Here is a 26,219-nt window from a genome sequence, read left to right as displayed (position 1 = left end):
GACCACTCCTCTTTGCATCAGTTGGTGACGTCTCTGCGCTGCTGACTTGTCTCCATTCCAGATGATCCCCTGCTGGCCTTCCAATGAACTGGACTTTCACATGAAAGTGAATGCATCAGTCGGTGATGTATCTGCGCCCCCGACGTGTCTTCATGCAAGAGGTTCCCCTGTGGCCCCACTAAGCACTGGACTCTCGCATTGTTGGCTGTGTCCACACGGCGTCCATTGCACCGGTCACCCTGTAGGGGGGGTCCCCACATCTGCGGTCCCTTTAAAGGTTTCTCATTGTATTCCATTGGGTTGAGTTTTTTCTTGCCCTTATGTGGGATCTGAGCCGAGGATGTCGTTGTGGCTTGTGCAGCCCTTTGAGACACTTGTGATTAAGGGCTCTATAAATACACTTTGATTGATTGATGATAATGTGTGTATATATATGTATGTGTATAGATACATTTGTGTGTATATATATATATATATATATATATATATATATATATATATATATATATATATATATATATATATATATATATATATATATACATATATATATATATATATATATATATATACACATATATAAATATATATATATATATATATATATATATGTGTGTATGTATGTATATATGTGTGTGAGTGTATATATGTATATAATGTATACATATATATGATGATGTATATATGTATATGTAAGTATATATGTATATGTATGTATATATATATATATATATATATATACATATATATACATATATATGCATGTATATATGTGTATACATCTACAAATATAGCTATAAATAGATATATGTATACATGCATATATCTACATATATAGATATAGATAGATATGTGTATAAATGTATATATATATGTATATATATACATATACTGTATATATATACTTACATATACATATATACATCATCATATATATATATATATATATATATATATATATATATATATATATATATATATATATATATATATATATGATCTATATATATATATATATATATATATATATATATATATATATATATATATATATATATATATATATATATATATATATATATGATCACAACATGTTTCTGTATGTGGCCCTCACTGTAAAATCCTGGTTTGTATCACATTTTATTGCATGAATATATGTTATATTAGCAACATACCACATTTAGGAATATACTGTTGATATTTAAATACTATTTAAATTGTATTTGTTCCCCTCCAAAAACATGCTCTAACTTTTGTAGAAATTTTCTATTCAATCTTCCATTACATAATGTAAAAGCATCAATATTTACAATATGTACAATTTACCTTATGAAACCCATAATAATGCATGAATAAATGTTATAGAAATAACATAGTATTTATGATTGACTTTCATTACTTTTCACTATGACTGGATTAGCCAAGTCGCCTTGTCAGTCGAACATGAGGATATACTGCCCCCTTTTGACCGTATTGTGTTATTACAATATTCATAAAGCTCGTAACAGACATCATTGGCCGCATAAAATGCCACTTCAGATAATATTTAAGCCCCAAAAGAGAGTTTCCTTGTCTCAATCTAATAACACATGTCAGACATTAACAATTGTATTTTACAGTTGCCGTCGAACACTGACAGGAGTGGAAAACGATGTCGCGTTGCATTGTGGGATGCTGCGGGGAACGACGATCTTGCGAGACGCCATCTTTAAACCCCACAAGAACCCAACTACAGTGGAGACATCACCGGATTGAGGAAACACGGATAAAAAAAAAATACACATTATGTAAAAAATGTTTTCCCTAGTTAAATGACAAGCTCGGCTCTGTGCGACGGGACAGAATTGACACGATGAGAACTGCGGTCTTTTTAAGAACGTCGTGATCCTTGGCGGCCAACAACAATAGGGACGGAAAGACAACAACAAGGGACTAGCATGCTAACATGCTAATCGTTAGCCACTCATATTGTGTTTGTGCTGTTTAGCATAACTCATTTGGACACACCCAAAGAGGTTTAATAACCACCTTTCGAAATCGAATAATTCCACTTTTTTTTTTTATTTATGTTGCTTTCTTGCTTGCTAGCTCGCTAAAAAAAAAAGCTCGGTCCCGGCTTCTTCCTCCCTCCCCCCCTCCCCTTTCCCCCCAAGCGGCCCGGCCGGAGATGCGTGGAAGATGTCGGTGTCGGGGCTGAAGGCCGAACTGAAGTTTTTAGAGTCCATTTTTGACCCAAATCACGAACGATTCCGGATTATCGACTGGAAACCAGACGAGCTGAGCTGTCAGTTCAATGTGACCGGGGAGAAGCTGTTAATTATCCACTGTAACATTACGGTAAGGGGGTGAGGGGTTATGTGTAGCAAAAAGCGAGCTAAAGTTAGCGGGACAAGTTGCAAGCCGAGCCATGCTAACTAAACCTTCTTACACTACATTACTTTTTATTTTCAGACAATTAGTGTAGCCGCTGTCTTGTTGAATAACCCATATATGTGTGTGTTAGCAGGTTATGCTACATGTTAGCCAACAACGCAGTTCCACGCAACCTATTAACGCTTGTGTTTGTGTGCTGCGTTCAAGGAGTCATATCCGTCCACTTCCCCCATTTGGTTCGTGGACTCCGACGACCCCAGCTTGGCGCAAGTGTTGGAACGTTTGGAAGATGTGAGGAAGGGCAGCACCTTGGTAAATATCGCCGTGTGGGAAATGCGTGTTTTGTTTGGACGCCGCTTGCATGCAAAATCCGGCACTTTGCCGCCATTTTCTGTGTAGTTTCGTTGCGGACACCGCAGGAAGCGGCGGGCGAAGCCAATGTTGCGCATTTGAAATGTTATAATACAAGAGAAGGTAATGGTATTTATTTGCACAATGTCCGGAGAGGGTTGCGAGGCCTCCCTCCGCAATGTGGCGTTGAACTGCGTTGCTGGATTTCGCGTGAGAAACAAGCTCAGCTGGAAACTCACAACATTGGAAAAATAAGTGAAGTGAATTCTATTTATATAGCGCTTTTCTCTAGTGCAGTGGTTCTTAACCTTGTTGGAGGTACCGAACCCCACCAGTTTCATATGCGCATTCACCGAACCCTTCTCTAGTGAAAAATAAAATGTTTTTTCCTTAATTTAATCTCAATTTATAAATAATATTCATGAAATTATGTTATTATATTAAAGAAATACTAATTTTACAAATATAAAGTTTCAGGAATGTACACATGATCCCATGTTTACATCTCATTGTGCAACATGTGAATGTTTTAGTGGAAACTAAATGCGATATCTGAAAGGGGTACAAATTATTTCCGAAGCAGGACCCCCACCCAGACATACAATACTCGTGCACAGCTCATGAAAAACAATATTTTTTGTTATTGTCATTGTAAGTGGGCCAAAACACTTACATTAGAAAATAATCTCATGGAAATTACTGCTGTCATTTGATTATAACAGTGGTTCTTAACCTTGTTGGAGGTACCGAACCCCACCAGTTTCATATGCGCATTCACCGAACCCTTCTCTAGTGAAAAGTGAAATGTTTTTTCCTTAATTTAATCTCAATTTATAAATAATATTCATGAAATTATGTTATTATATTAAATAAATACTAATTTCACAAACAGAAAGTTACAGGAATGTACACATGATCCCATGTTTACATCTCATTGTGCAACATGTGAATGTTTTAGTGGGAACTAAATGCGATATCTGAAAGGGGTACACATTATTTCCGAAGCAGGACCCCCACCCAGACATACAATACTAGTGCACAGCTCATGAAAAACAATATATTTTGTTATTGTGGGCCAAAACACTTATATTAGAAAATAATCTCATGGAAATTATTGCTGTCATTTGATTATAACAGTGGTTCTTAACCTGGTTGGAGGTACCGAACCCCACCCGTTTCATATGCGCATTCACCGAACCCTTCTCTAGTGAAAAATTAAATGTTTTTTCCTTAATTTAATCTCAATTTATAAATAATATTCATGAAATGATGTTATTATATTAAATAAATACTAATTTCACAAACAGAAAGTTACAGGAATGTACACATGATCCCATGTTTACATCTCATTGTGCAACATGTGAATGTTTTAGTGGGAACTAAATGCGATATCTGAAAGGGGTACAAATTATTTCCGAAGCAGGAACCCCACCCAGACATACAATACTAGTGCACAGCTCATGAAAAACAATATATTTTGTTATTGTGGGCCAAAACACTTATATTAGAAAATAATCTCATGGAAATTATTGCTGTCATTTGATTATAACAGTGGTTCTTAACCTGGTTGGAGGTACCGAACCCCACCAGTTTCATATGCGCATTCACCGAACCCTTCTCTAGTGAAAAATTAAATGTTTTTTCCTTAATTTAATCTCAATTTATAAATAATATTCATGAAATTATGTTATTATATTAAAGAAATACTAATTTTACAAATAGAAAGTTTCAGGAATGTACACATGATCCCATGTTTACATCTCATTGTGCAACATGTGAATGTTTTAGTGGAAACTAAATGCGATATCTGAAAGGGGTACAAATTATTTCCGAAGCAGGACCCCCACCCAGACATACAATACTAGTGCACAGCTCATGAAAAACAATATATTTTGTTATTGTGGGCCAAAACACTTATATTAGAAAATAATCTCATGGAAATTACTGCTGTCATTTGATTATAACAGTGGTTCTTAACCTTGTTGGAGGTACCGAGCCCCACCAGTTTCATATGCGCATTCACCGAACCCTTCGCTAGTGAAAAATAAAATGTTTTTTCCTTAATTTAATCTCAATTTATAAATAATATTCATGAAATTATGTTATTATATTAAATAAATACTAATTTCACAAACAGAAAGTTGCAGGAATGTACACATGATCCCATGTTTACATCTCATTGTGCAACATGTGAATGTTTTAGTGGGAACTAAATGCGATATCTGAAAGGGGTACAAATTATTTCCGAAGCAGGACCCCCACCCAGACATACAATACTAGTGCACAGCTCATGAAAAACAATATATTTTGTTATTGTGGGCCAAAACACTTATATTAGAAAATAATCTCATGGAAATTATTGCTGTCATTTGATTATAACAGTGGTTCTTAACCTGGTTGGAGGTACCGAACCCCACCAGTTTCATATGCGCATTCACCGAACGCTTCTCTAGTGAAAAATAAAATGTTTTTTCCTTAATTTAATCTTAAATTATAAATAATATTCATGAAATTATGTTATTATATTAAATAAATACTAATTTCACAAACAGAAAGTTACAGGAATGTACACATGATCCCATGTTTACATCTCATTGTGCAACATGTGAATGTTTTAGTGGGAACTAAATGCGATATCTGAAAGGGGTACAAATTATTTCCAAAGCAGGACCCCCACCCAGACATACAATACTAGTGCACAGCTCATGAAAAACAATATTTTTTGTTATTGTCATTGTAAGTGGGCCAAAACACTTACATTAGAAAATAATCTCATGGAAATTACTGCTGTCATTTGATTATAACAGTGGTTCTTAACCTTGTTGGAGGTACCGAACCCCACCAGTTTCATATGCGCATTCACCGAACCCTTCTCTAGTGAAAAGTGAAATGTTTTTTCCTTAATTTAATCTTAAATTATAAATAATATTCATGAAATTATGTTATTATATTAAATAAATACTAATTTCACAAACAGAAAGTTACAGGAATGTACACATGATCCCATGTTTACATCTCATTGTGCAACATGTGAATGTTTTAGTGGGAACTAAATGCGATATCTGAAAGGGGTACACATTATTTCCGAAGCAGGACCCCCACCCAGACATACAATACTAGTGCACAGCTCATGAAAAACAATATATTTTGTTATTGTGGGCCAAAACACTTATATTAGAAAATAATCTCATGGAAATTATTGCTGTCATTTGATTATAACAGTGGTTCTTAACCTGGTTGGAGGTACCGAACCCCACCCGTTTCATATGCGCATTCACCGAACCCTTCTCTAGTGAAAAATTAAATGTTTTTTCCTTAATTTAATCTCAATTTATAAATAATATTCATGAAATGATGTTATTATATTAAATAAATACTAATTTCACAAACAGAAAGTTACAGGAATGTACACATGATCCCATGTTTACATCTCATTGTGCAACATGTGAATGTTTTAGTGGGAACTAAATGCGATATCTGAAAGGGGTACAAATTATTTCCGAAGCAGGAACCCCACCCAGACATACAATACTAGTGCACAGCTCATGAAAAACAATATATTTTGTTATTGTGGGCCAAAACACTTATATTAGAAAATAATCTCATGGAAATTATTGCTGTCATTTGATTATAACAGTGGTTCTTAACCTGGTTGGAGGTACCGAACCCCACCAGTTTCATATGCGCATTCACCGAACCCTTCTCTAGTGAAAAATTAAATGTTTTTTCCTTAATTTAATCTCAATTTATAAATAATATTCATGAAATTATGTTATTATATTAAAGAAATACTAATTTTACAAATAGAAAGTTTCAGGAATGTACACATGATCCCATGTTTACATCTCATTGTGCAACATGTGAATGTTTTAGTGGAAACTAAATGCGATATCTGAAAGGGGTACAAATTATTTCCGAAGCAGGACCCCCACCCAGACATACAATACTAGTGCACAGCTCATGAAAAACAATATATTTTGTTATTGTGGGCCAAAACACTTATATTAGAAAATAATCTCATGGAAATTACTGCTGTCATTTGATTATAACAGTGGTTCTTAACCTTGTTGGAGGTACCGAGCCCCACCAGTTTCATATGCGCATTCACCGAACCCTTCGCTAGTGAAAAATAAAATGTTTTTTCCTTAATTTAATCTCAATTTATAAATAATATTCATGAAATTATGTTATTATATTAAATAAATACTAATTTCACAAACAGAAAGTTGCAGGAATGTACACATGATCCCATGTTTACATCTCATTGTGCAACATGTGAATGTTTTAGTGGGAACTAAATGCGATATCTGAAAGGGGTACAAATTATTTCCGAAGCAGGACCCCCACCCAGACATACAATACTAGTGCACAGCTCATGAAAAACAATATATTTTGTTATTGTGGGCCAAAACACTTATATTAGAAAATAATCTCATGGAAATTATTGCTGTCATTTGATTATAACAGTGGTTCTTAACCTGGTTGGAGGTACCGAACCCCACCAGTTTCATATGCGCATTCACCGAACGCTTCTCTAGTGAAAAATAAAATGTTTTTTCCTTAATTTAATCTTAAATTATAAATAATATTCATGAAATTATGTTATTATATTAAATAAATACTAATTTCACAAACAGAAAGTTACAGGAATGTACACATGATCCCATGTTTACATCTCATTGTGCAACATGTGAATGTTTTAGTGGGAACTAAATGCGATATCTGAAAGGGGTACAAATTATTTCCAAAGCAGGACCCCCACCCAGACATACAATACTAGTGCACAGCTCATGAAAAACAATATTTTTTGTTATTGTCATTGTAAGTGGGCCAAAACACTTACATTAGAAAATAATCTCATGGAAATTACTGCTGTCATTTGATTATAACAGTGGTTCTTAACCTTGTTGGAGGTACCGAACCCCACCAGTTTCATATGCGCATTCACCGAACCCTTCTCTAGTGAAAAGTGAAATGTTTTTTCCTTAATTTAATCTCAATTTATAAATAATATTCATGAAATTATGTTATTATATTAAATAAATACTAATTTCACAAACAGAAAGTTACAGGAATGTACACATGATCCCATGTTTACATCTCATTGTGCAACATGTGAATGTTTTAGTGGGAACTAAATGCGATATCTGAAAGGGGTACAAATTATTTCCAAAGCAGGACCTCCACCCAGACATACAATACTAGTGCACAGCTCATGAAAAACAATATATTTTGTTATTGTGGGCCAAAACACTTATATTAGAAAATAATCTCATGGAAATTATTGCTGTCATTTGATTATAACAGTGGTTCTTAACCTGGTTGGAGGTACCGAACCCCACCAGTTTCATATGCGCATTCACCGAACCCTTCTCTAGTGAAAAATAAAATGTTTTTTCCTTAATTTAATCTCAATTTATAAATAATATTCATGAAATTATGTTATTATATTAAAGAAATACTAATTTTACAAATAGAAAGTTTCAGGAATGTACACATGATCCCATGTTTACATCTCATTGTGCAACATGTGAATGTTTTAGTGGAAACTAAATGCGATATCTGAAAGGGGTACAAATTATTTCCGAAGCAGGACCCCCACCCAGACATACAATACTCGTGCACAGCTCATGAAAAACAATATTTTTTGTTATTGTCATTGTAAGTGGGCCAAAACACTTACATTAGAAAATAATCTCATGGAAATTACTGCTGTCATTTGATTATAACAGTGGTTCTTAACCTTGTTGGAGGTACCGAACCCCACCAGTTTCATATGCGCATTCACCGAACCCTTCTCTAGTGAAAAGTGAAATGTTTTTTCCTTAATTTAATCTCAATTTATAAATAATATTCATGAAATTATGTTATTATATTAAATAAATACTAATTTCACAAACAGAAAGTTACAGGAATGTACACATGATCCCATGTTTACATCTCATTGTGCAACATGTGAATGTTTTAGTGGGAACTAAATGCGATATCTGAAAGGGGTACAAATTATTTCCAAAGCAGGACCCCCACCCAGACATACAATACTAGTGCACAGCTCATGAAAAACAATATATTTTGTTATTGTGGGCCAAAACACTTATATTAGAAAATAATCTCATGGAAATTATTGCTGTCATTTGATTATAACAGTGGTTCTTAACCTGGTTGGAGGTACCGAACCCCACCAGTTTCATATGCGCATTCACCGAACGCTTCTCTAGTGAAAAATAAAATGTTTTTTCCTTAATTTAATATTAAGTTATAAATAATATTCATGAAATTATGTTATTATATTAAAGAAATACTAATTTTACAAACAGAAAGTTACAGGAATGTACACATGATCCCGTGTTTACATCTCATTGTGCAACATGTGAATGTTTTAGTGGGAACTAAATGCGATATCTGAAAGCGGTGCAAATTATTTCCAAAGCAGGACCCCCACCCAGACATACAATACTAGTGCACAGCTCATGAAAAACAATATTTTTTGTTATTGTCATTGTAAGTGGGCCAAAACACTTACATTAGAAAATAATGTCATGGAAATTACTGCTGTCATTGGATTATAACAGTGGTTCTTAACCTTGTTGGGGGTACCGAACCCCACCAGTTTCATATGCGCATTCACCGAACACTTCTCTAGTGAAAAATAAAATGTTTTTTCCTTAATTTAATCTCAATTTATAAATAATATTCGTGAAATTATGTTATTATATTAAAGAAATACTAATTTTACAAACAGAAAGTTACAGGAATGTACACATGATCCCATGTTTACATCTCATTGTGCAACATGTGAATGTTTTAGTGGGAACTAAATGCGATATCTGAAAGGGGTACAAATTATTTCCAAAGCAGGACCCCCACCCAGACATACAATACTAGTGCACAGCTCATGAAAAACAATATTTTTTGTTATTGTCATTGTAAGTGGGCCAAAACACTTATATTAGAAAATAATCTCATGGAAATGACTGCTGTCATTTGATTATAATAATAAAACTTTTAACTTGTTAATTAGTCAGGTTTGGGACAGGTGTGGCCACAAAAAGCCGCTGCCTGACCAGGGCTCAGAAAATCTGCAAAGACTCCTCCCACCCCCACCAAGGACTGTTTTCACTGCTGGACTCTGGAAAGAGGTTCCGCAGCCTCCGAAGCAGAACCTCCAGGTTCTGTAACAGCTTCTTCCCTCAGGCCGTAAAACTCTTGAACGCATCATAATTCAATTAAATTATCCCCTCAACTCCCCCCAAAATGGATTAACTCGCTGGAATAAAAAAGACAATATAACATACATCCATAAACGTGGACGCATGTGAAAAAGTGCAATATATTTATCCGTACAGTAATCTATTTATTTATATATATTTATTTATTTTATATATATTTATATATTGTTTATATATATTTATTATTTATATATGCACCTTATTGCTGTTTTATCCTGCACTACCATGAGCTTATGTAACGAAATTTCGTCCTTATCTGTGCTGTAAAGTTCAAATTTGAATGACAATAAAAAGGAAGTCTAGTCTAGTGCATATGCACGTCTGACGTCGCTCACATGTGCTCCACTGAATGCTCAAGGAGCTTTTACGTTTGCTCACGCATGTGGAAAATTAGAGGGGACATTGTTTGGGGGCATCCATAATACGTCGATAGGGAGAAGTTTTTATCTACACGATTAGTCGGGTGTGTCTTGACCTCTGCGGCGGAGGCTCCGCCGAACTCCCGAGGCCGACTCACTGAACCCCTAGGGTTTGATCGAACCCAGGTTAAGAACCACTGCTCTAGTGACTCAAAGCGCTTTACATTGTGAAACCCAATATCTAAGTTACATTTTTTAAACCAGAAGCGGGGATCGAACCTGGAACCCTCAAGTTGCTTGCACGGCCACTCTACCAACCGAGCTATACCGCCCCCATATATATGTACAGATGTGTTACTGCATGATGTACAGCACAATTATAATTAAAGCTGTTAAAATTGACAATCATACATTCTTTGAGTTACATGTTTAAACAGTGGTTGCTGTATAACAGGTTATGCAAGTGGCCATTTGTAGCGAATTAGTTTGTCTTTCAGGACTGTCAAAACCAAGTCATTTAGCCTCATCATAAAGAAATGTGCAAGATTTATTTATATATGTATTAACAATTTGTTCCTTTTATTTTTAATGTTGGTTCTCTTTTGTCGAAAGTTGTTTCGCATCAAAGCTGTCATTGTTTGTATTGTGCCACAAATGTTTTTTTACATGCGGGAAAATTCTGAATAGTAAATGTTTTGTAAAACTGAATAATAACTGTCAAAGCACCACCTGATAGAATGTTTACATTAGGCCTTTTCCCACCAAATGTTCAGGAACTTTTGAGTTTTTGGAACTTCCTTAGAGATCGACCAATGTTTTTTTCAGGGCTGATACCGTTTTTTATTAGAGAATGATGCCGATATTTAGGGCCGATATTACATTACAGTATGAATGGCATATTAGCATCAACATTTAGAAAAATTATATTACAAATTCCAACTCTTAACTTTGTATAAATTTTGCCGCCATTTTCTGTGTAGTTTCGCTGCCAAACCGATGCGGACACCGCAGGAAGGGGCGGGTGAAGCCAATTCAGCCAATGTTGCGCATTTAAAATGTTATAATACTAGAGAATGTAATGGTATTTATTTGCGCAATGTCCGGAGAGGGTTGCGATGCTTCCCTCCTTTATTGTGCCACAAGGATTTTTTTACATGTGGGAAAATTCTGAATAGTGCATGTCTTGCAAAACTGAATAATAACTGTCAAAGCATGGGGATGTTGCACCACCTTATAAAATGTTTACATTAGGCCTTTTCCCACCAAAAGTTCAGGAACTTTTAAGTTTTTGGCACTTCCTTAGAGATAGACCAATATGTTTTTTTCAGGGCTTATACCGGTTGTTATTATTAGAGAATGAGGCCGATAACAGATATTTAGAGACGATATTATATTACAGTAAAAATGGCATAGTAGCGTCAACATTTACAAAAATAATAGTACAAATTCCAACTCTTAACTTTGTTTAAATGCTTGAAACATGTTTATTTAAAAATCAAAACGTGTCGGCGGGCGTTCCTCTGGACCAGGGGTGGGCAATTAATATTTACCGGGGGCCGCATGAGCAACCCGAGCACTGCTGGAGGGCCACACCGACAATATTTCAATTAAATTTTGCTCAAATTATTTTTGATATACCGTAAGATAAATAATAATTATAATAATATTTTCATTTAACCTAACTTATCTTTATACAAAAGCAGATGGCTTTTGATGGTTTTATTTTTAACACTTTCTTACACAACACTTCCTGATGTATGTTACAATGCAAAAATTTAGATTTCTGTCACTTTATCCTGCATCCTCTTTGTTGTGATTGTAGCACGCCTGTAAGGTGATTGGTGAAGAAGGAGAAAGCGTTGCTGTTGCGTAAATGAGGAGTGAGGATAGACGTGCGTGTGGAAAGAACGAGATAAGTTGAGCTGTGTTAGTATAGGTTGCTCAATAAAAGTTTCAAAAGAGCGTCACACTTGGTGTGCACTTCTTCTGGACGCTACAATTGGTGTCAGAAGTGGGATGAAATGCCTCCCAGTTCGCCTTACCATCAAACCTGGGAGTCTGCATTGAGGGCGGAATTCCCCCATGCCAAGCAGCGTGCGCTGCACCTGTAGACGCTGCCTCTCGCCTTCCTCCCTCCCTCTCTCTCTCTCTCTCTCTCTCTTTGCGAGAGCTCACGTCCGGGATTCACACAAGCAGCCGCAGATGCGCAAAGTTTTACTTCTGACACCAATTGTAGCGTCCAGAAGAAGTGCACACCAAGTCTGACGCTCTTTTTAAACTTTTATTGAGCAACCTATACTAACACAGCTCAACTTATCTCGTTACTTCCACACGCACGTCTATCCTCACTCCTCATTTACGCAACAGCAACGCTTTCTCCTTCTTCACCAATCACCTTACAGGCGTGCTACAATCACAACAAAGAGGATGCAGGATAAAGTGACAGAAATCTAAATTTTTGCATTGTAACATACATCAGGAAGTGTTGTGTAAGAAAGTGTTAAAAATAAAACCATCAAAAGCCATCTGCTTTTGTATAAAGACAAGTTAGGTTAAATGAAAATATTATTATAATTATTATTTATCTTACGGTATATCAAAAATAATTTGAGCAAAATTTAATTGAAATATTGTCGGTGTGGCCCTCCAGCAGTGCTCGGGTTGCTCATGCGGCCCCCGGTAAATATTTCCGCAACTAAAGAACAGAACATTAACTTCAGCAGGTCGTTACACTATATTCTTTAAGCACAGCAAGCTGTGTACCACAAATTAAGCACACGGTTTTACCTTTAATTTCTGTAAAGAAATACTTGGCAGTCCATGTCTTGTTGAAAACATGCCATTCGTCATCAACTTTTCTTTTTTTAGCGTCTCACTTGTCGCTGTGCACCTTCACTCACAGGTTACACACGGACATATGGCCGTAAATAACACTTTTCAAAATAAAAGCAGCACAGTTGTATTGCACGCACGACATAGGTGTTTTTTAAAATTGATTTTGTAATTTGTGATTGCCGCTGTTCACATTCACTCACAATCGCGCACGAGCATACGTCCACACGGAAGTAATACAAATAACGCTTTTCAAAACAAAAGCAGCACCGTTGTATTGCACACTCGACATAGATACTTTTTTGAATTTATTTTGTAATTTATGATTGGCCTCACGCGGGCCTGACAGGGACATACAAAGGGACAGTAGCATCGTTTATGAAGTTAACCTAAAATTTGGATGGATAAATAGTTCCAGAAAGTTTTGTATCCCTGCCACACAGACAGGCTGAAGTAACATGTGACCCTAATAACGCCAACTGTGATATATTAAATTATTCCAAATCCACAAGTATTGATATTGACAGACCGTTCGGAGCCTGATCACCTAGAAACAATACACATTTCTACGCAATATAAAATATACAGTAATATAAAAGACAGCGTAATGTGCATCATCAAATGCAATATTTAGGTATAAATAACAAGGGTTACATTAACATCTTCATCAAGGCATGATCGTAACAATCCACATTTTGTATTACTAAACATCCTACACGCATGCACGCATATATAGCAGCCATGCAAATTATTCCAGGGACGCTTTGCTGTTCTGCAGCTTCTCGTGTGTCACACAATATTCTCTATCGTCTTTGTGTGTTCCTGCAATAAAACTAGACTGAATTTAGTTTACAGTTTTAATCTCTCTCTTAAACACACCAACATGCTTCTACTCCTAACAGGCTGTTTACATATCGTTATTTTGATTCTCTAAATTAGCAGCTTTAAATAGGCCCATTGGATTAAAAAAAGGCTTTAGTTCAATAGCTGTTATATTTAAAATGATAGTATTGGTGGTAAAGGTAACTATTACTATTCAATATCCATAATAAAAAAAATGTTTAATGGAAAAAAAAGACATACCGATTTTGCAAATACCGATATATGTTAAAATTACAAATATTGTTGCCGACAATCAGTTGATCTCTAGTTCGTGTAGACTTGTGTGGTTGTTTGTTTCCACCTCATTTCACAGTTCAGGGTAGTTTATACAAATTAGGCTGATGGCGTACGGATGAGTGGTACAGTATATTTCTACATTGATACCACGTAAATAAACAGACAATATTAGATTATTTTTTATTTATTATTTTTTCACTAAAATTTAAGTACCGGTAAGTTAAATACAAAGCAATAAGACACAAATGATATGATTTAAAACAAAGGGTACCAGATTTTACATAACAAGTCAGCTAGGCTTTTAAGTTGTCCCCTTATTAAATGATGAATTCATGAGGGTCAGGCAAGTCCTTATGGTCCATTTCAGCTAGAAATAATATCAAATCAAATCAAATCAACTTTATTTATAAAGCACATTTAAAATTTACCACAGGGGTAGCCAAAGTGCTGTACAATGAACAGGTTAAAAGATAAAACGAGTACCGAGCAAACACAACACAAACAACACGATAAAAAAATAAATAATTAAAATAGAATAAATAAAAACATAAAAACAGGTTCACAGCAGGTGTATTATGGGGCGCCATTGCAGGATGGATATCACTCAGTGTTAAAAGCCATGGAATAAAAGTATGTTTTTAAGAGAGATTTAAAAACAGGAAGAGAGGAGGCTTGTCTAACACTCAGGGGTAGGTCGTTCCAGAGCTTGGGAGCAGCAACGGCGAAAGCTCTGTCACCTCTAAGCTTCAGCCTTGTGTCAGGGACCGTCAACAGCAGCTGATCGGCTGATCTTAAGGATCGGGTGGGGCAGTAAGGCTGAAGGAGGTCGGAGAGATAGGTTGGCGCGAGGTTGTTTAGACATTTAAAAACAAATAAAAGGAGTTTAAAATGTATTCGGTAACGCACAGGGAGCCAGTGAAGGGACGCTAAAATAGGGGTGATGTGCTCACGTCTGCGGGTCTGTGTTAGCAGACGAGCAGCAGAGTTCTGCACGAGCTGCAGGCGGGCGAGGGAGGCCTGGCTAATGCCTACATACAGGGCATTACAGTAATCAAGACGAGTCGAGATAAAGGCGTGGATTAATTTCTCAAGATCATGACTTGATAGAAGCGGTTTCACTTTCGCTATTTGGCGTAATTGATAAAAGCTTTTTTGAACGACGCTGCTGATTTATATATGATATATACCGTAGATGATAAATGCCAGCGTTAATCTCAACATATGCATCATATTTAGAGTTAGCCTGTTAGCATTAGCATTTGGTTCATCCGGGGTGAGCTGAATAACTACACAAATGGTGTGTCATTAGCTACTTTTACACTCTGTAACAAAGTAATTTGTGAACATTTGATGTGATTTGCCTTCATTTCACTCTTATTTTATTTAATGTTTATTTTCAAACAGCAAGGTTGGAGTCCCAGTGAGCAGCTCGCCTCGCTGCTGAATACTTTATTTTCATCTGTAAATATGTTTAAAAGAGTCCATCCACTTCAAGTTGCATCGTGTATTAAAATGAAGTTTGTAAAAATCAAACAGCATGAAACTGCATACTAGTTTAACGACTACAGCTGAATAAAAACAGTGCAAGTTAGTTCCACTAGTCAGTGTGATCGAGTATGTTGTAATAGACAGACAAGAAAAAAGCAATAAATATGTTGTCCTCGCATACTCTAATGACGGCTGAAACTTTGAATACAAAGTTTTATCAGCGTTCAGCTTGCCCTTCTAAGGTTCATGGGAACATCAAAAAGTCCTACCTCGCTACTAGGACACAAACATAGTTCCAGAAAAACGAAGTTTATCCGGGTAGTTTTTTGTGGAAACAGAGAGGTACTTAATTTACCCGGTAAATTAGAAATTTCAAATATTCTGATCCAATGCTGCCAGTGATCGTTTGTTTTGGAGAAACAAGTTACCGATTGAAGTACTAATTAGGTAGTCTTTTAAACAAGAAGACTGGCACATAAATATGAAGAGGCAAAAATCCAGAATCTATTGTGCACACGCAATGTGTACAAGTATGTGTGGGGGTGTGCCGTGTCGACTGGGCAGGTGCAAGCAATAACCAGGAAATGGTGGTGGAGAACAGACAAATTACCTACCGCTCAGACAGAAGAGCAAGCCCCAAGTTGCATAGTGGACTTGGTAACACTGGTTAAAATTAGGAATTTGTTTGATACCACTTTTTCATACTGATACTGCAATGTTGTATATCTAATGATACCAATCTGATACTTTATTTCCTCCCTTCTTGCTACGTAGGCAATATTCACAATCAGATTTATTGGCTAAGTATGTTTAACACACAAGGAATTTGATCCCCACTGCCCTTTGTGGTAGTATCAATATAACAACAATGCCTGCTTGTAATTCATAATGTTAGGACAGAGATGTTGTCGATCATTTTTTTCACGTCATCGAACCATCTGAATAAATGGGTGCATGTTGCTGTGTAAAATCATGAAACCTGCGACAATATCCTGCTCTGCTGCGTTTTTATATAAGAGGCACAGGTGCATAAAATGCAGGATATACTGTAACAGCACTCATGCTTCCATTGTTTCTGCAATTATGAAATAAAGGTTTGTACTTCTTAACGGTCATTGTTTTGGTTTTCTTACAGCTTCTGCAGCAGTTAAAGAAGCTAATTTGTGACCTCTGCCGACTCTACAACCTTCCCCAACATCCCGATGTGGAGATGCTGGACCAGCCGTTACCCGCCGGCCCTGTAGGACAAGAGCGGAAGGTAAAAGCATGTCGACACATGTCTCGCTGTTGTGTCCTCTACAACCGTGCTGTGTTTCAATGCTGTCTTTGTGTATGTGTGTACAGCATGGGACAGAGGAGGTCACATCAGAAGAAGAAGAGGAGGAAGAAATGGGGGAGGTATATACCTATCAAAATAATATTTAAACGTAGCACTTCTTATCATTGTATTTCATAATTTCAATCCTGTCCCAGCAGGACATAGAAGACCTGGACCACTACGAAATGAAAGAGGAGGAGCCCGTAGAAGGCAAAAAGTCGGAGGACGACGGCATCGAGAAGGAGAATCTCGCCATCCTGGAGAAGATCCGGAAGAACCAGCGTCAAGACCACTTGAATGTAAGTCTTAGACTGTGTTTCCAACCCGCTTCTTGAAATGGGGTTTTCTCATTGATATTTTTGTTCACTGACTTTTAGGGAGCTGTGTCTGGCTCCGTGCAGGCCTCAGACCGCCTCATGAAGGAGCTCAGGGAGATCTACAGGTCCCAGAGTTATAAAACAGGTGCGCTGCTTTGCACCTGTGCAACTAATGAGATCCAATACAAGAGTATCATCATAACTGACTGCCCTTACAAAGATAACAATGCTCCGTTTTGAATTGGATATGAAACTAATAGGGCTGTGAATCCTTTGGCGCCACATGTTTCGATTTGATTCTTGGGGGTAACAATTCGATTGAGAATCAATTGTCTAATCCCAACGATTCTCGATTCAAAATCAATACTCTTTAATAACACCGGGTGCCAGTTCTATGATTAACTACATTCCTCCATAAAATAGATAAACAGCTCTGATACATTTCTATTTTACTTAAAAGAAAACTTTAATTTTGTTTAATAAAATTCTACCCAAACATTTAATAAAGTCAAATACAAAAAGTCAAAAAGATAATCATCCCACTCTTTGCTTTTGTAAAGTAAAGCTGCACAGTAGATATGTGCATCTACATAAGGCCTGGGCAATTATTTTGACTCGGGGGCCACATTTAGAGAAAACAATGTGTCTGGGGGCCGGTATATCTATTTTTAGAAACACTAATACAAAACCTCACAATAATGTCTGATTGAATGCTAAAAACTTCATGACTGACCGTCTTAAAAACGTAATGGAATTTTGAATATTGACGAAATATGAATGTCACACCCCCTTTCGATCGACATATTTTACAATCAAGTGAAATGCAACAAACTGTGAAATATGAATTTGACAGGTATTTTTTTATTACCAATGGAAAATATGGACCAAGAGAAAAATATATTTTTATTTCAATTTAACCTTCCTCTGTTTGTAATCTCCTCCGCTATTAAGGCAGAAAAAAAATGTCAACACAACCATGGAAAACACTCAAAACGATCAATATAAACGATATTATAAAATCACATGTACACTTGACAATAACCTCTTTGAATTTAAGTGCAAACATAAGGAATATGTAAGAAATGCTAATAAAGTATAACGAAATAGTCAAAAGTGTAAAAATATAAATGAGAAGAACACATTTTTGCAGTTTTACTGCCAGGTAATTGCGTGGTCTGTGTAACATTTAATTTGGTCTGTTATTCATATCCAAGTATGGAAATACATTTGTTATGCAGTAATTATTATTTCAATATTATTGGACCAAATCATTATTTTTAAAGTAGCACATTTGTTATAATTCTTTTTTTTAGTTTTACAGTCCTGCACCGTAGTTCCTACCTGTTATTTCCATACATCTGACTGTTAAACAGAAAAGATGGCCGCAGCGAAGGACTAAGGTCAGTTTGAAAAAATCCAAAAACTACCATACTGTCGAGGTGACTTTTCCTGTCTATCAACAATTTCTTCTGTCTCTGCAGCACTCATTTTTACTTTCTCTTTTTGCTTCATGCAAAGAATCAACAGTGAGGCAGCAATATGGCGCAACCAAACGTGATAGTTGATACTGTAATGCTATTGGCTGTTGAGCAAGTCCTTCCCATTGTTCACTAATCATTTCCTGTTTTGCGAGTACCTTTATTAATGCCACAAACCATGCTTCGTTCTTTTCGGTTTCTTACAACCAGAAAAAAATACATACCGTATTTTCGGAGTATAAGTCGCTCCGGAGTATAAGTCGCTCCGGAGTATAAGTCGCTCCGGAGTATAAGTCGCACCGGCCGAAAATGCATAATAAAGAAGGAAAATAACATATATAAGTCGCACTGGAGTATAAGTCGCATTTTTGGGGAAATGTATTTGATAAAACCCAACACCAAGAATAGACATTTGAAAGGCAATTTAAAATAAATAAATAAAGAATAGTGAACAACAGGCTGAATAAGTGTATGTTATATGACGCATAAATAACCAACTGAGAACGTGCCTGGTATGTTAACGTAACATATTATGGTAAGAGTCATTCAAATAACTATAACATATAGAACATGCTATACGTTAACCAAACAATCTGTCACTCCTAATCGCTAAATCCCATGAAATCTTATACGTCTAGTCTCTTACGTGAATGAGCTAAATAATATTATTTGATATTTTACGGTAATGTGTTAATAATTTCACGTATAAGTCGCAGCCCCGGCCAAACTATGAAAAAAACTGCGACTTATAGTCCAAAAAATACGGTATATATCAAACGTTTTATCGAACGCATTTGTTATTGATATCGGTGACATGCCTATCGTGATATGTATTGATATCATTTTATCGGCCCAGCCCTAATGGAAATATACAAAAATCAGTATAGACCCCAATGCTATTGAAATGACTTGGATGGATGTGCCTGGAGAAAAGCTTTTGGAACCTGTAGTTTGCATGTCGGACATGTTGAGAGGTCTTTGGCCAACACCAAGCCAACTGTCAATGAACAAGATCTGGGAAACTTAGCAAAATTCACAGACTTTGGACAGGAAGGTTAGTTTCATCAATGCTGAACTGGGCCAAACCAAAGCAAAAATAATTACAATATTATATTTACTGAAAACAACTCGATGTAACCTTTGGAAAAACGTTACTTGTACAGACAATGTTTTAAAGTAACATTTTTGCAATTGTAACTTATATACAAGTTTAAAAAGAAGCTTATCACACAAAGATGAGCGATCACCACAACGGTGCGAAAGAAGCAAGTGTGAGATGTTACTCTTCACGCTGATGGCTAGGGACTGTGTAATACCAGACACTCAGTCATGCCTTTGTTACAGCGCAAAAAAAATTGCCAGGTTGAATTTCAGTGTTGTTTATCTATGCTATTAAGGAGAAAATGGTGAGAAAATTCAGTGAGTGACTGAGCGATATTTTTGTAAAGGCAGGCTTGTTTGACACCACTCTTGTATTGATGATTAGCTTGTACTGTCATTTATGCTTCAGTTGAGTTTTCACTGAGCTGCTCCTACCTACCCAGAAAACAAATAATACGTTGAATGTTTTTCAGGCATCTTCTCAGTGGAGCTCGTCAATGACAGCCTTTACGAATGGCACGTCAAACTACGAACGTCAGTAAAAATACTGTTTTTTGTTATATCATTTTGGTTGAAAAGCACTGATATGCTTCTTGTTTTGCCAACCCACAGTGTGGATCCGGATAGTCCCTTGCACAGCGATTTGCAAGTCTTAAAGGAGAAAGAAGGAATGGATTACATTTTACTAAACTTCTCCTATAAAGTGAGTAAACAGACATTCCTGGGACAAACACTGGGGTGTAAACATAAACAATGTTTATTTCTTCCCAGGATAATTTCCCTTTTGATCCTCCGTTTGTGCGTGTGGTGTCGCCTGTGTTGTCTGGGGGGTGAGTTCATTTAACTGCCACATTCAAATCTTTTCCATCCTGAATTCAAGGAAGATCATTAAAACAGGAGTTGAAACACGGGACTTTTTATATCTCTTTCTATTTCTTCAGCTACGTTCTTGGAGGAGGCGCCCTGTGCATGGAACTTCTCACCAAACAGGTTGGTTGTTAGACCGTAGAAGTCACTGTGGGGCTAATTTGTAGGTGTGCTTGCGTTGAAATGGTAATGATGGGCCCTTTGTCTTCAGGGTTGGAGCAGTGCCTATTCCATTGAGTCTGTCATCATGCAGATCAACGCCACTTTAGTCAAAGGAAAAGCCAGAGTGCAATTTGGAGCTAATAAAGTACGTGAGCGCCATTATCAGCATCAATTTTCTTGTCATGTGATATTACCAGTCTTTTTTGTAGTGGTTGATTTTGGATTTTCAGACGATTGTTTTATTTGCGTTCGCAAATGCTGGAACTTGAACTATTTACCTCCTCAGTATTACGAAGTAAGCAAGAGAGAATGTTCCAAATGCTTCCTAATTTTGAAATCTCAAAACTTATTTTAGCTGTAATGATTAGGGTTGCATGAGAAAGTGGAAGGAGAAAACTAATGTAACCTGATTGAATAACAAGTAGGGATGTAATATGAAAATTTCATATCAATGTTTATCGTGACCAAAATTATCACGGTTATCAGTCTTACCGCGCTATTGTTTAATTTGCCCAAAAAGTACATATGCACACCATGAAATCTTTTGACCAAAGTATTTGTTTAAAAAACTTAAATTAATAGAAACACTGTTAGAAAACCCATTATTTCGCATGTTTCTTGCGCTTCAATGATGCTGTTTTAGTCTTAGTATCTTAACTGTTTTAATGACTAAGCTTTTATTGTTTTAAATATTTATTTGTACTGTAGCACAATGTAGCAATATTTATTTAAATGAAAAGTGCGTAACAAATAAAATCTATTGTTTATTATTTCTGGCAGGCATTGTATCTTACTGTTTGACGGTCCTTGAATGTACTGTAAAAACACTTCCTCAGAGTATAGAACGATCACTCTGAAAGATAGTAAGAGAGCTTGGAGGTTCAATGTGCACACTTAAATAGCTTAGTTGTTAAGATAGCAGAGTGTTTATACAAGTTTAGATTGGGGTATGTCGTTTCTTAATTTAAAGTTAAAGTACCTATGATTGTCACACACACACTAGGTGTGGTGAGATTATCCTCTGCATTTGACCCATCACTAATGTGGAAAGACGTTAATGTCTCCATGTTGGCATTTAAGCTACTGAGCTGGCGCCAGTCAGTCCGTGAATTTATCAAAGTGCGGCTATCAATTTCGGTTTAAGTTGTTTTTTTGGGGGGTTTAATTCCTTCTTTGTGGAGACTTTAATAAAGATTTGCTGTGTAAATTTGTGATAACTTGTTGAAAAACAACTCAAATGACTGGTAAGGAAAAACGGGTAAAAATTCAGGGTCCACGGCACGATTGCATTATATAGACCGTTGCATTATATTGGGCTGCGTTATATCGAACTTTGAGTGTAATGGTTTACAGTCATTAAGGTTGACTTGACTTGACTTTATCTTTCTTGCAGAACCAGTACAATCTAGCCAGAGCACAGCAATCCTACAAATCTCTTGTCCAGATCCATGAAAAAAACGGTGAGTGTTCCTTAGGGAAAGTGCCACTTTCCCTATCTACTCTTTGATTTGTTCTATCTGGATGCCCAAATAATATCCTTAATTAATGTGATTGTAGAAGACACTCAAGTGTGGAGAGTACGTTTTTCAAGGCTTTTGCTGCCTTCACTAAATCACAGCACAGCCGGTCGGATGTTTTTGCACCAGAGAGGCGTGTACTGAAGAGGCCGATGGTCAATTTGCATCAAAGTGAAACTAAAACCTCTAGTTCCTGGCTGCATTTTGTAAAATACGAGAACATAATTTTTCATGACTACATTTATATTTTACATTAAAATGCAGCTATAGAAGTGCTCTTGTATCATTAGTAGGAATCCCCATGCCTCAAGAAAATCAGTTCGTCAAACTTAGTTTTTCTTTATATTTTTCAAGCTGCTGTGCCTCCCTTAACTTTTCTAACCAACCCGTTGGTAGCCCTGGGCTAATAGATAACACTGATGTATACAAATCAGAAAATTATACAAGTGTTTGTGTGCCTTCTTGACAATCAAATTAGCAGATTCGGTTTAACTCTTAACAATCAAAAAGTACAAATGTATCTTAATGGACACTAAACAACTGCAGTATGTAGAGAAGACTCCTCCTACACTCCACTAGAGGGGGCAATAATGTCGTCCAAATCAGACCCAAACCTGCTAATGTAGGCAAGGTATTTATAGAGCACAATTTGTACACAAAACAATTCAAAGTGCTTTACAGAAAATTACAAGAAGATATATATATCTATAAACACGTGGAGTTATTTACTTAACAAAAAAAGTGAAATAACTTAAACATGTTTTATACTCTAGTTTTTCAAAATAGAATATACACTCGATAAACACTTGGATTTCCAAGTACCACCATGATCACCAACATTAAAATACAGTAGACTTCAGTTTTAAATAAACAATAATAAAATCATATATCAAATACAAGTTGGAAAATACAATTATTAAAATAATCATAATACATTTAAATTATAACCAATCAAATACTGTAGATAAAATACTTTCTGGTGTCATTTGCACAATTAAGTGTTTTCAGGATCGATTTGAACATTCTTGAAAATGTGAGAAGGCCTCAATGTTGGAAGACTATTGCAGATTTTAGGAGCATAAAACTGAAACAAAAGTTTCATAATCTAATTTGCAATTTGTTGCTTTTGCCTCCAGGATGGTACACACCCCCAAAGGAGGATGGCTAGACCTTACTTTTTTCCTGCACTTGGAACGTTTTTATTTTCTTGTGACCAACATTTTTTGGGGGGTAATCATGCAAACCAATTATGAACATTTGTGAAGCCAAATTCCTCTTCCAGTGACCGACCAACCGAAACAAGCACATTAGCACATATACAACCTTTCCCCTCTGCCTGTGGACGTTTAGCTTGTCGTCACATATTTATCGTTGTACGTCTGAGCCGCCATAGCAATGCTTGCATCCAATACTTGAAGGGAAAACAGTGGACTGATTAGCACTGACCCTCCTGTTTGGTTCTGGATGTTGCTGGGCACAGTGGCCAATTTTTACATTGATGTCACAGCTTGCTTTTTTGGCCAGAGACCCGGTCTAACCGCACTGTTGGATCAAATCATAGAAGAGGAGGATGCTTGTAACGCCAGCTTGCATTTGGACTTCTGTTAAAACTGATGCTCTAAGGAGGAAAGAAGACCTTTTGTGAAACGGACAAGGCGCAAAAGAACGTGCAGAACATCCCAGATCACACTGTAATCTAGTTGCTTTTAACACCACACGTGTAAACATGTACATTTGTATTTCTGCAAGAGGATTAAATTGTTTATAATGTAGCCTTGTCCCGGCACAGACTGGTACTCGTTTGGCAGAGTCCCAACAGCAGCATCCTCCTTAAAACAAGAAGAATAAGAAGCTGCATCATGGAACCTCTTGCATAAGAAACCTTAAGTATGGTATATTCTTATGTAAGTCTAATGACTACTGGGTTGTTTTCTTCAATGTTAAGTTGTAAAGGTGTTATTGGTGACAATGACATTCCCATGTTTTTGTTTGACAGCACCTCTTAAGTCAGAGCCGTTACTGGCATTTTGGCGAGTCTTTTTGTCATTCCTGAAACCGGAGGAACCTCAAATCAGGCTATGCATCGAACAAACCGTTAAGTCAGTCGAGTCACCCCTTTGTGGTAGTCTGGAGGTGGGGAATCGTGACTTTCTTGACGCATCATTGACAGCACATTTAGTTTTCCTCAGCAAGGTTATCACCGAATCACAGCAATAGTCTCGACTTCAGTCCAGTATGCTTCTTCCCTATCTCAACACCACAGAACTCCCTCATCTGTGATGTTCAGTAATTCCTATTCCTAAACAAAATGCATTCCAAAGGATGTTCTGAATACTTGCATACCGTATTTCCTCACATAGTTTCCTCCACTCCACTCCTTTATTTCCCAGGTGCATCATTCACGTCAACAAATACACTTCAATTTGGTACATCAAATCCTGATATGATTGAAGGACAAAAATCTACAGTCTTTTTTTTTTTTTTTTTTGACAAACCAGGTCACTAACAAATCCAAACAGAATACCCGGATCATTTAACACTTGCTGCTTCAGCTGCAGTTCAGGCAGATCCAAATGTGTCAGCAAGGAACCAAATTGAGGAATGGTTCCGCCTCTAATTTGAGTACATTAATAACAAAAACCAAGAATGAAAAGACACACAAATGGAACATGCATGGCAGGTCGTTGGGGATACACCTGATCACATAGTCTCTGGCACAAATTGTAAAAAAAAAAAAAAAGCAACAACTTCAACCTCATTCAGACACCTGAAATTACCCACTATTTGAGGAAATATGGTAGTTTTTGTAGAACCTCAAAAACAGCATAGGTAGCTTCATCGTTTTTATCTTATTAAAAGATCGAGAAACCTCAACCACAAAAGTTGTGGTGTATTAATGTCCGTAAAGTGTCACGTATGTACATGTGGCCTCTGAAAACGACTCAGATAACATCTACGCTTACGCCGGCCGCCCTTGGAGAGACAAACTCAGGGATACATACTGCAAACGAGCTATGGATCGTCAGTATCTTCATCACATACAAGCTCAAAAGACCGCCATCTCTTCAGTAATTGCTGTGCATGGTATTATATCCATGAAGTCCCAAATGCTAAAGTTACAGAAGGCAGAGTCCTTGTTAGGTTAACTTATCAGTATATCTACAATTCGTTGCTTATTTAAACCAACCAGGTTAAATATATCTACACAGTTCTGACCCAGAATCTGTACCCTCTGACATAACCCAGGATTGTTAACCCCAAAATGTGCACTGCTCCTCTAAGGCCGATGTTTTCCAGAGGCATCGCTGACATACCGAATTCTGCTCCATTAAACCGCGATGTCCTGGTTTTTTATGCACTGGTTAGCATGCTTTGGTTTCAGTTCGGATCTTTTGATTTATTTTCCGTTGCAAGGGTGAATTTAAACATGTAAAGTAATTTGTAAACTTGCATCAAGTTTATGAATAAAGAATTTTATTAAATATCTCGACGATTGTGTTTATAAGTGCTGGTCAATGAAAAACAACAAAACACCTGCGACAAAGTCTTGATTAGTGTTAGAGGAAAACATGCTTGATGGCCTATTGTGTCTGCGATATCACCACATTCGTACTGTTTTCATAGACAACTTACTCTTTCTACAATGATTAAGACTTGGCAGTCATTTGTGTCCACTTGGTGGTTGCTTGCAGTCAACACTAGATGGCA

The 26,219-nt window shown here is 36.6% G+C and overlaps 1 protein-coding gene across 2 annotated transcripts; it reads left to right on the top strand.

The window, feature by feature from the left end:
- Positions 1-1,680: 1,680 nt before the first annotated feature.
- LOC133608875 (ubiquitin-conjugating enzyme E2 Q2-like) lies at positions 1,681-25,258 on the top strand. 2 transcript variants are annotated; one of them, XM_072913382.1, is made up of 13 exons: positions 1,681-2,337; positions 2,581-2,685; positions 16,887-17,009; positions 17,096-17,149; positions 17,228-17,368; positions 17,447-17,531; positions 20,439-20,499; positions 20,578-20,668; positions 20,737-20,795; positions 20,907-20,955; positions 21,044-21,139; positions 22,388-22,454; positions 23,648-25,258. In XM_072913382.1, exons 1-13 carry the CDS (start codon positions 2,179-2,181, stop codon positions 23,677-23,679), a joined length of 1,122 nt encoding a protein of 373 aa, XP_072769483.1. In that variant the 5' UTR covers positions 1,681-2,178; the 3' UTR covers positions 23,680-25,258. The 2 variants fall into 2 exon arrangements, with proteins under 2 accessions (XP_072769483.1, XP_072769482.1); XM_072913381.1 differs by having other exon boundaries at positions 1,683-2,337; positions 17,225-17,368.
- The last annotated feature ends 961 nt before the right edge of the window (positions 25,259-26,219 follow it).

Source organism: Nerophis lumbriciformis, linkage group LG06 (genome assembly GCF_033978685.3).
Source record: "Nerophis lumbriciformis linkage group LG06, RoL_Nlum_v2.1, whole genome shotgun sequence".
NCBI lineage: Eukaryota > Metazoa > Chordata > Actinopteri > Syngnathiformes > Syngnathidae > Nerophis > Nerophis lumbriciformis.
This window is presented reverse-complemented; position numbering and strand designations above follow the sequence as displayed.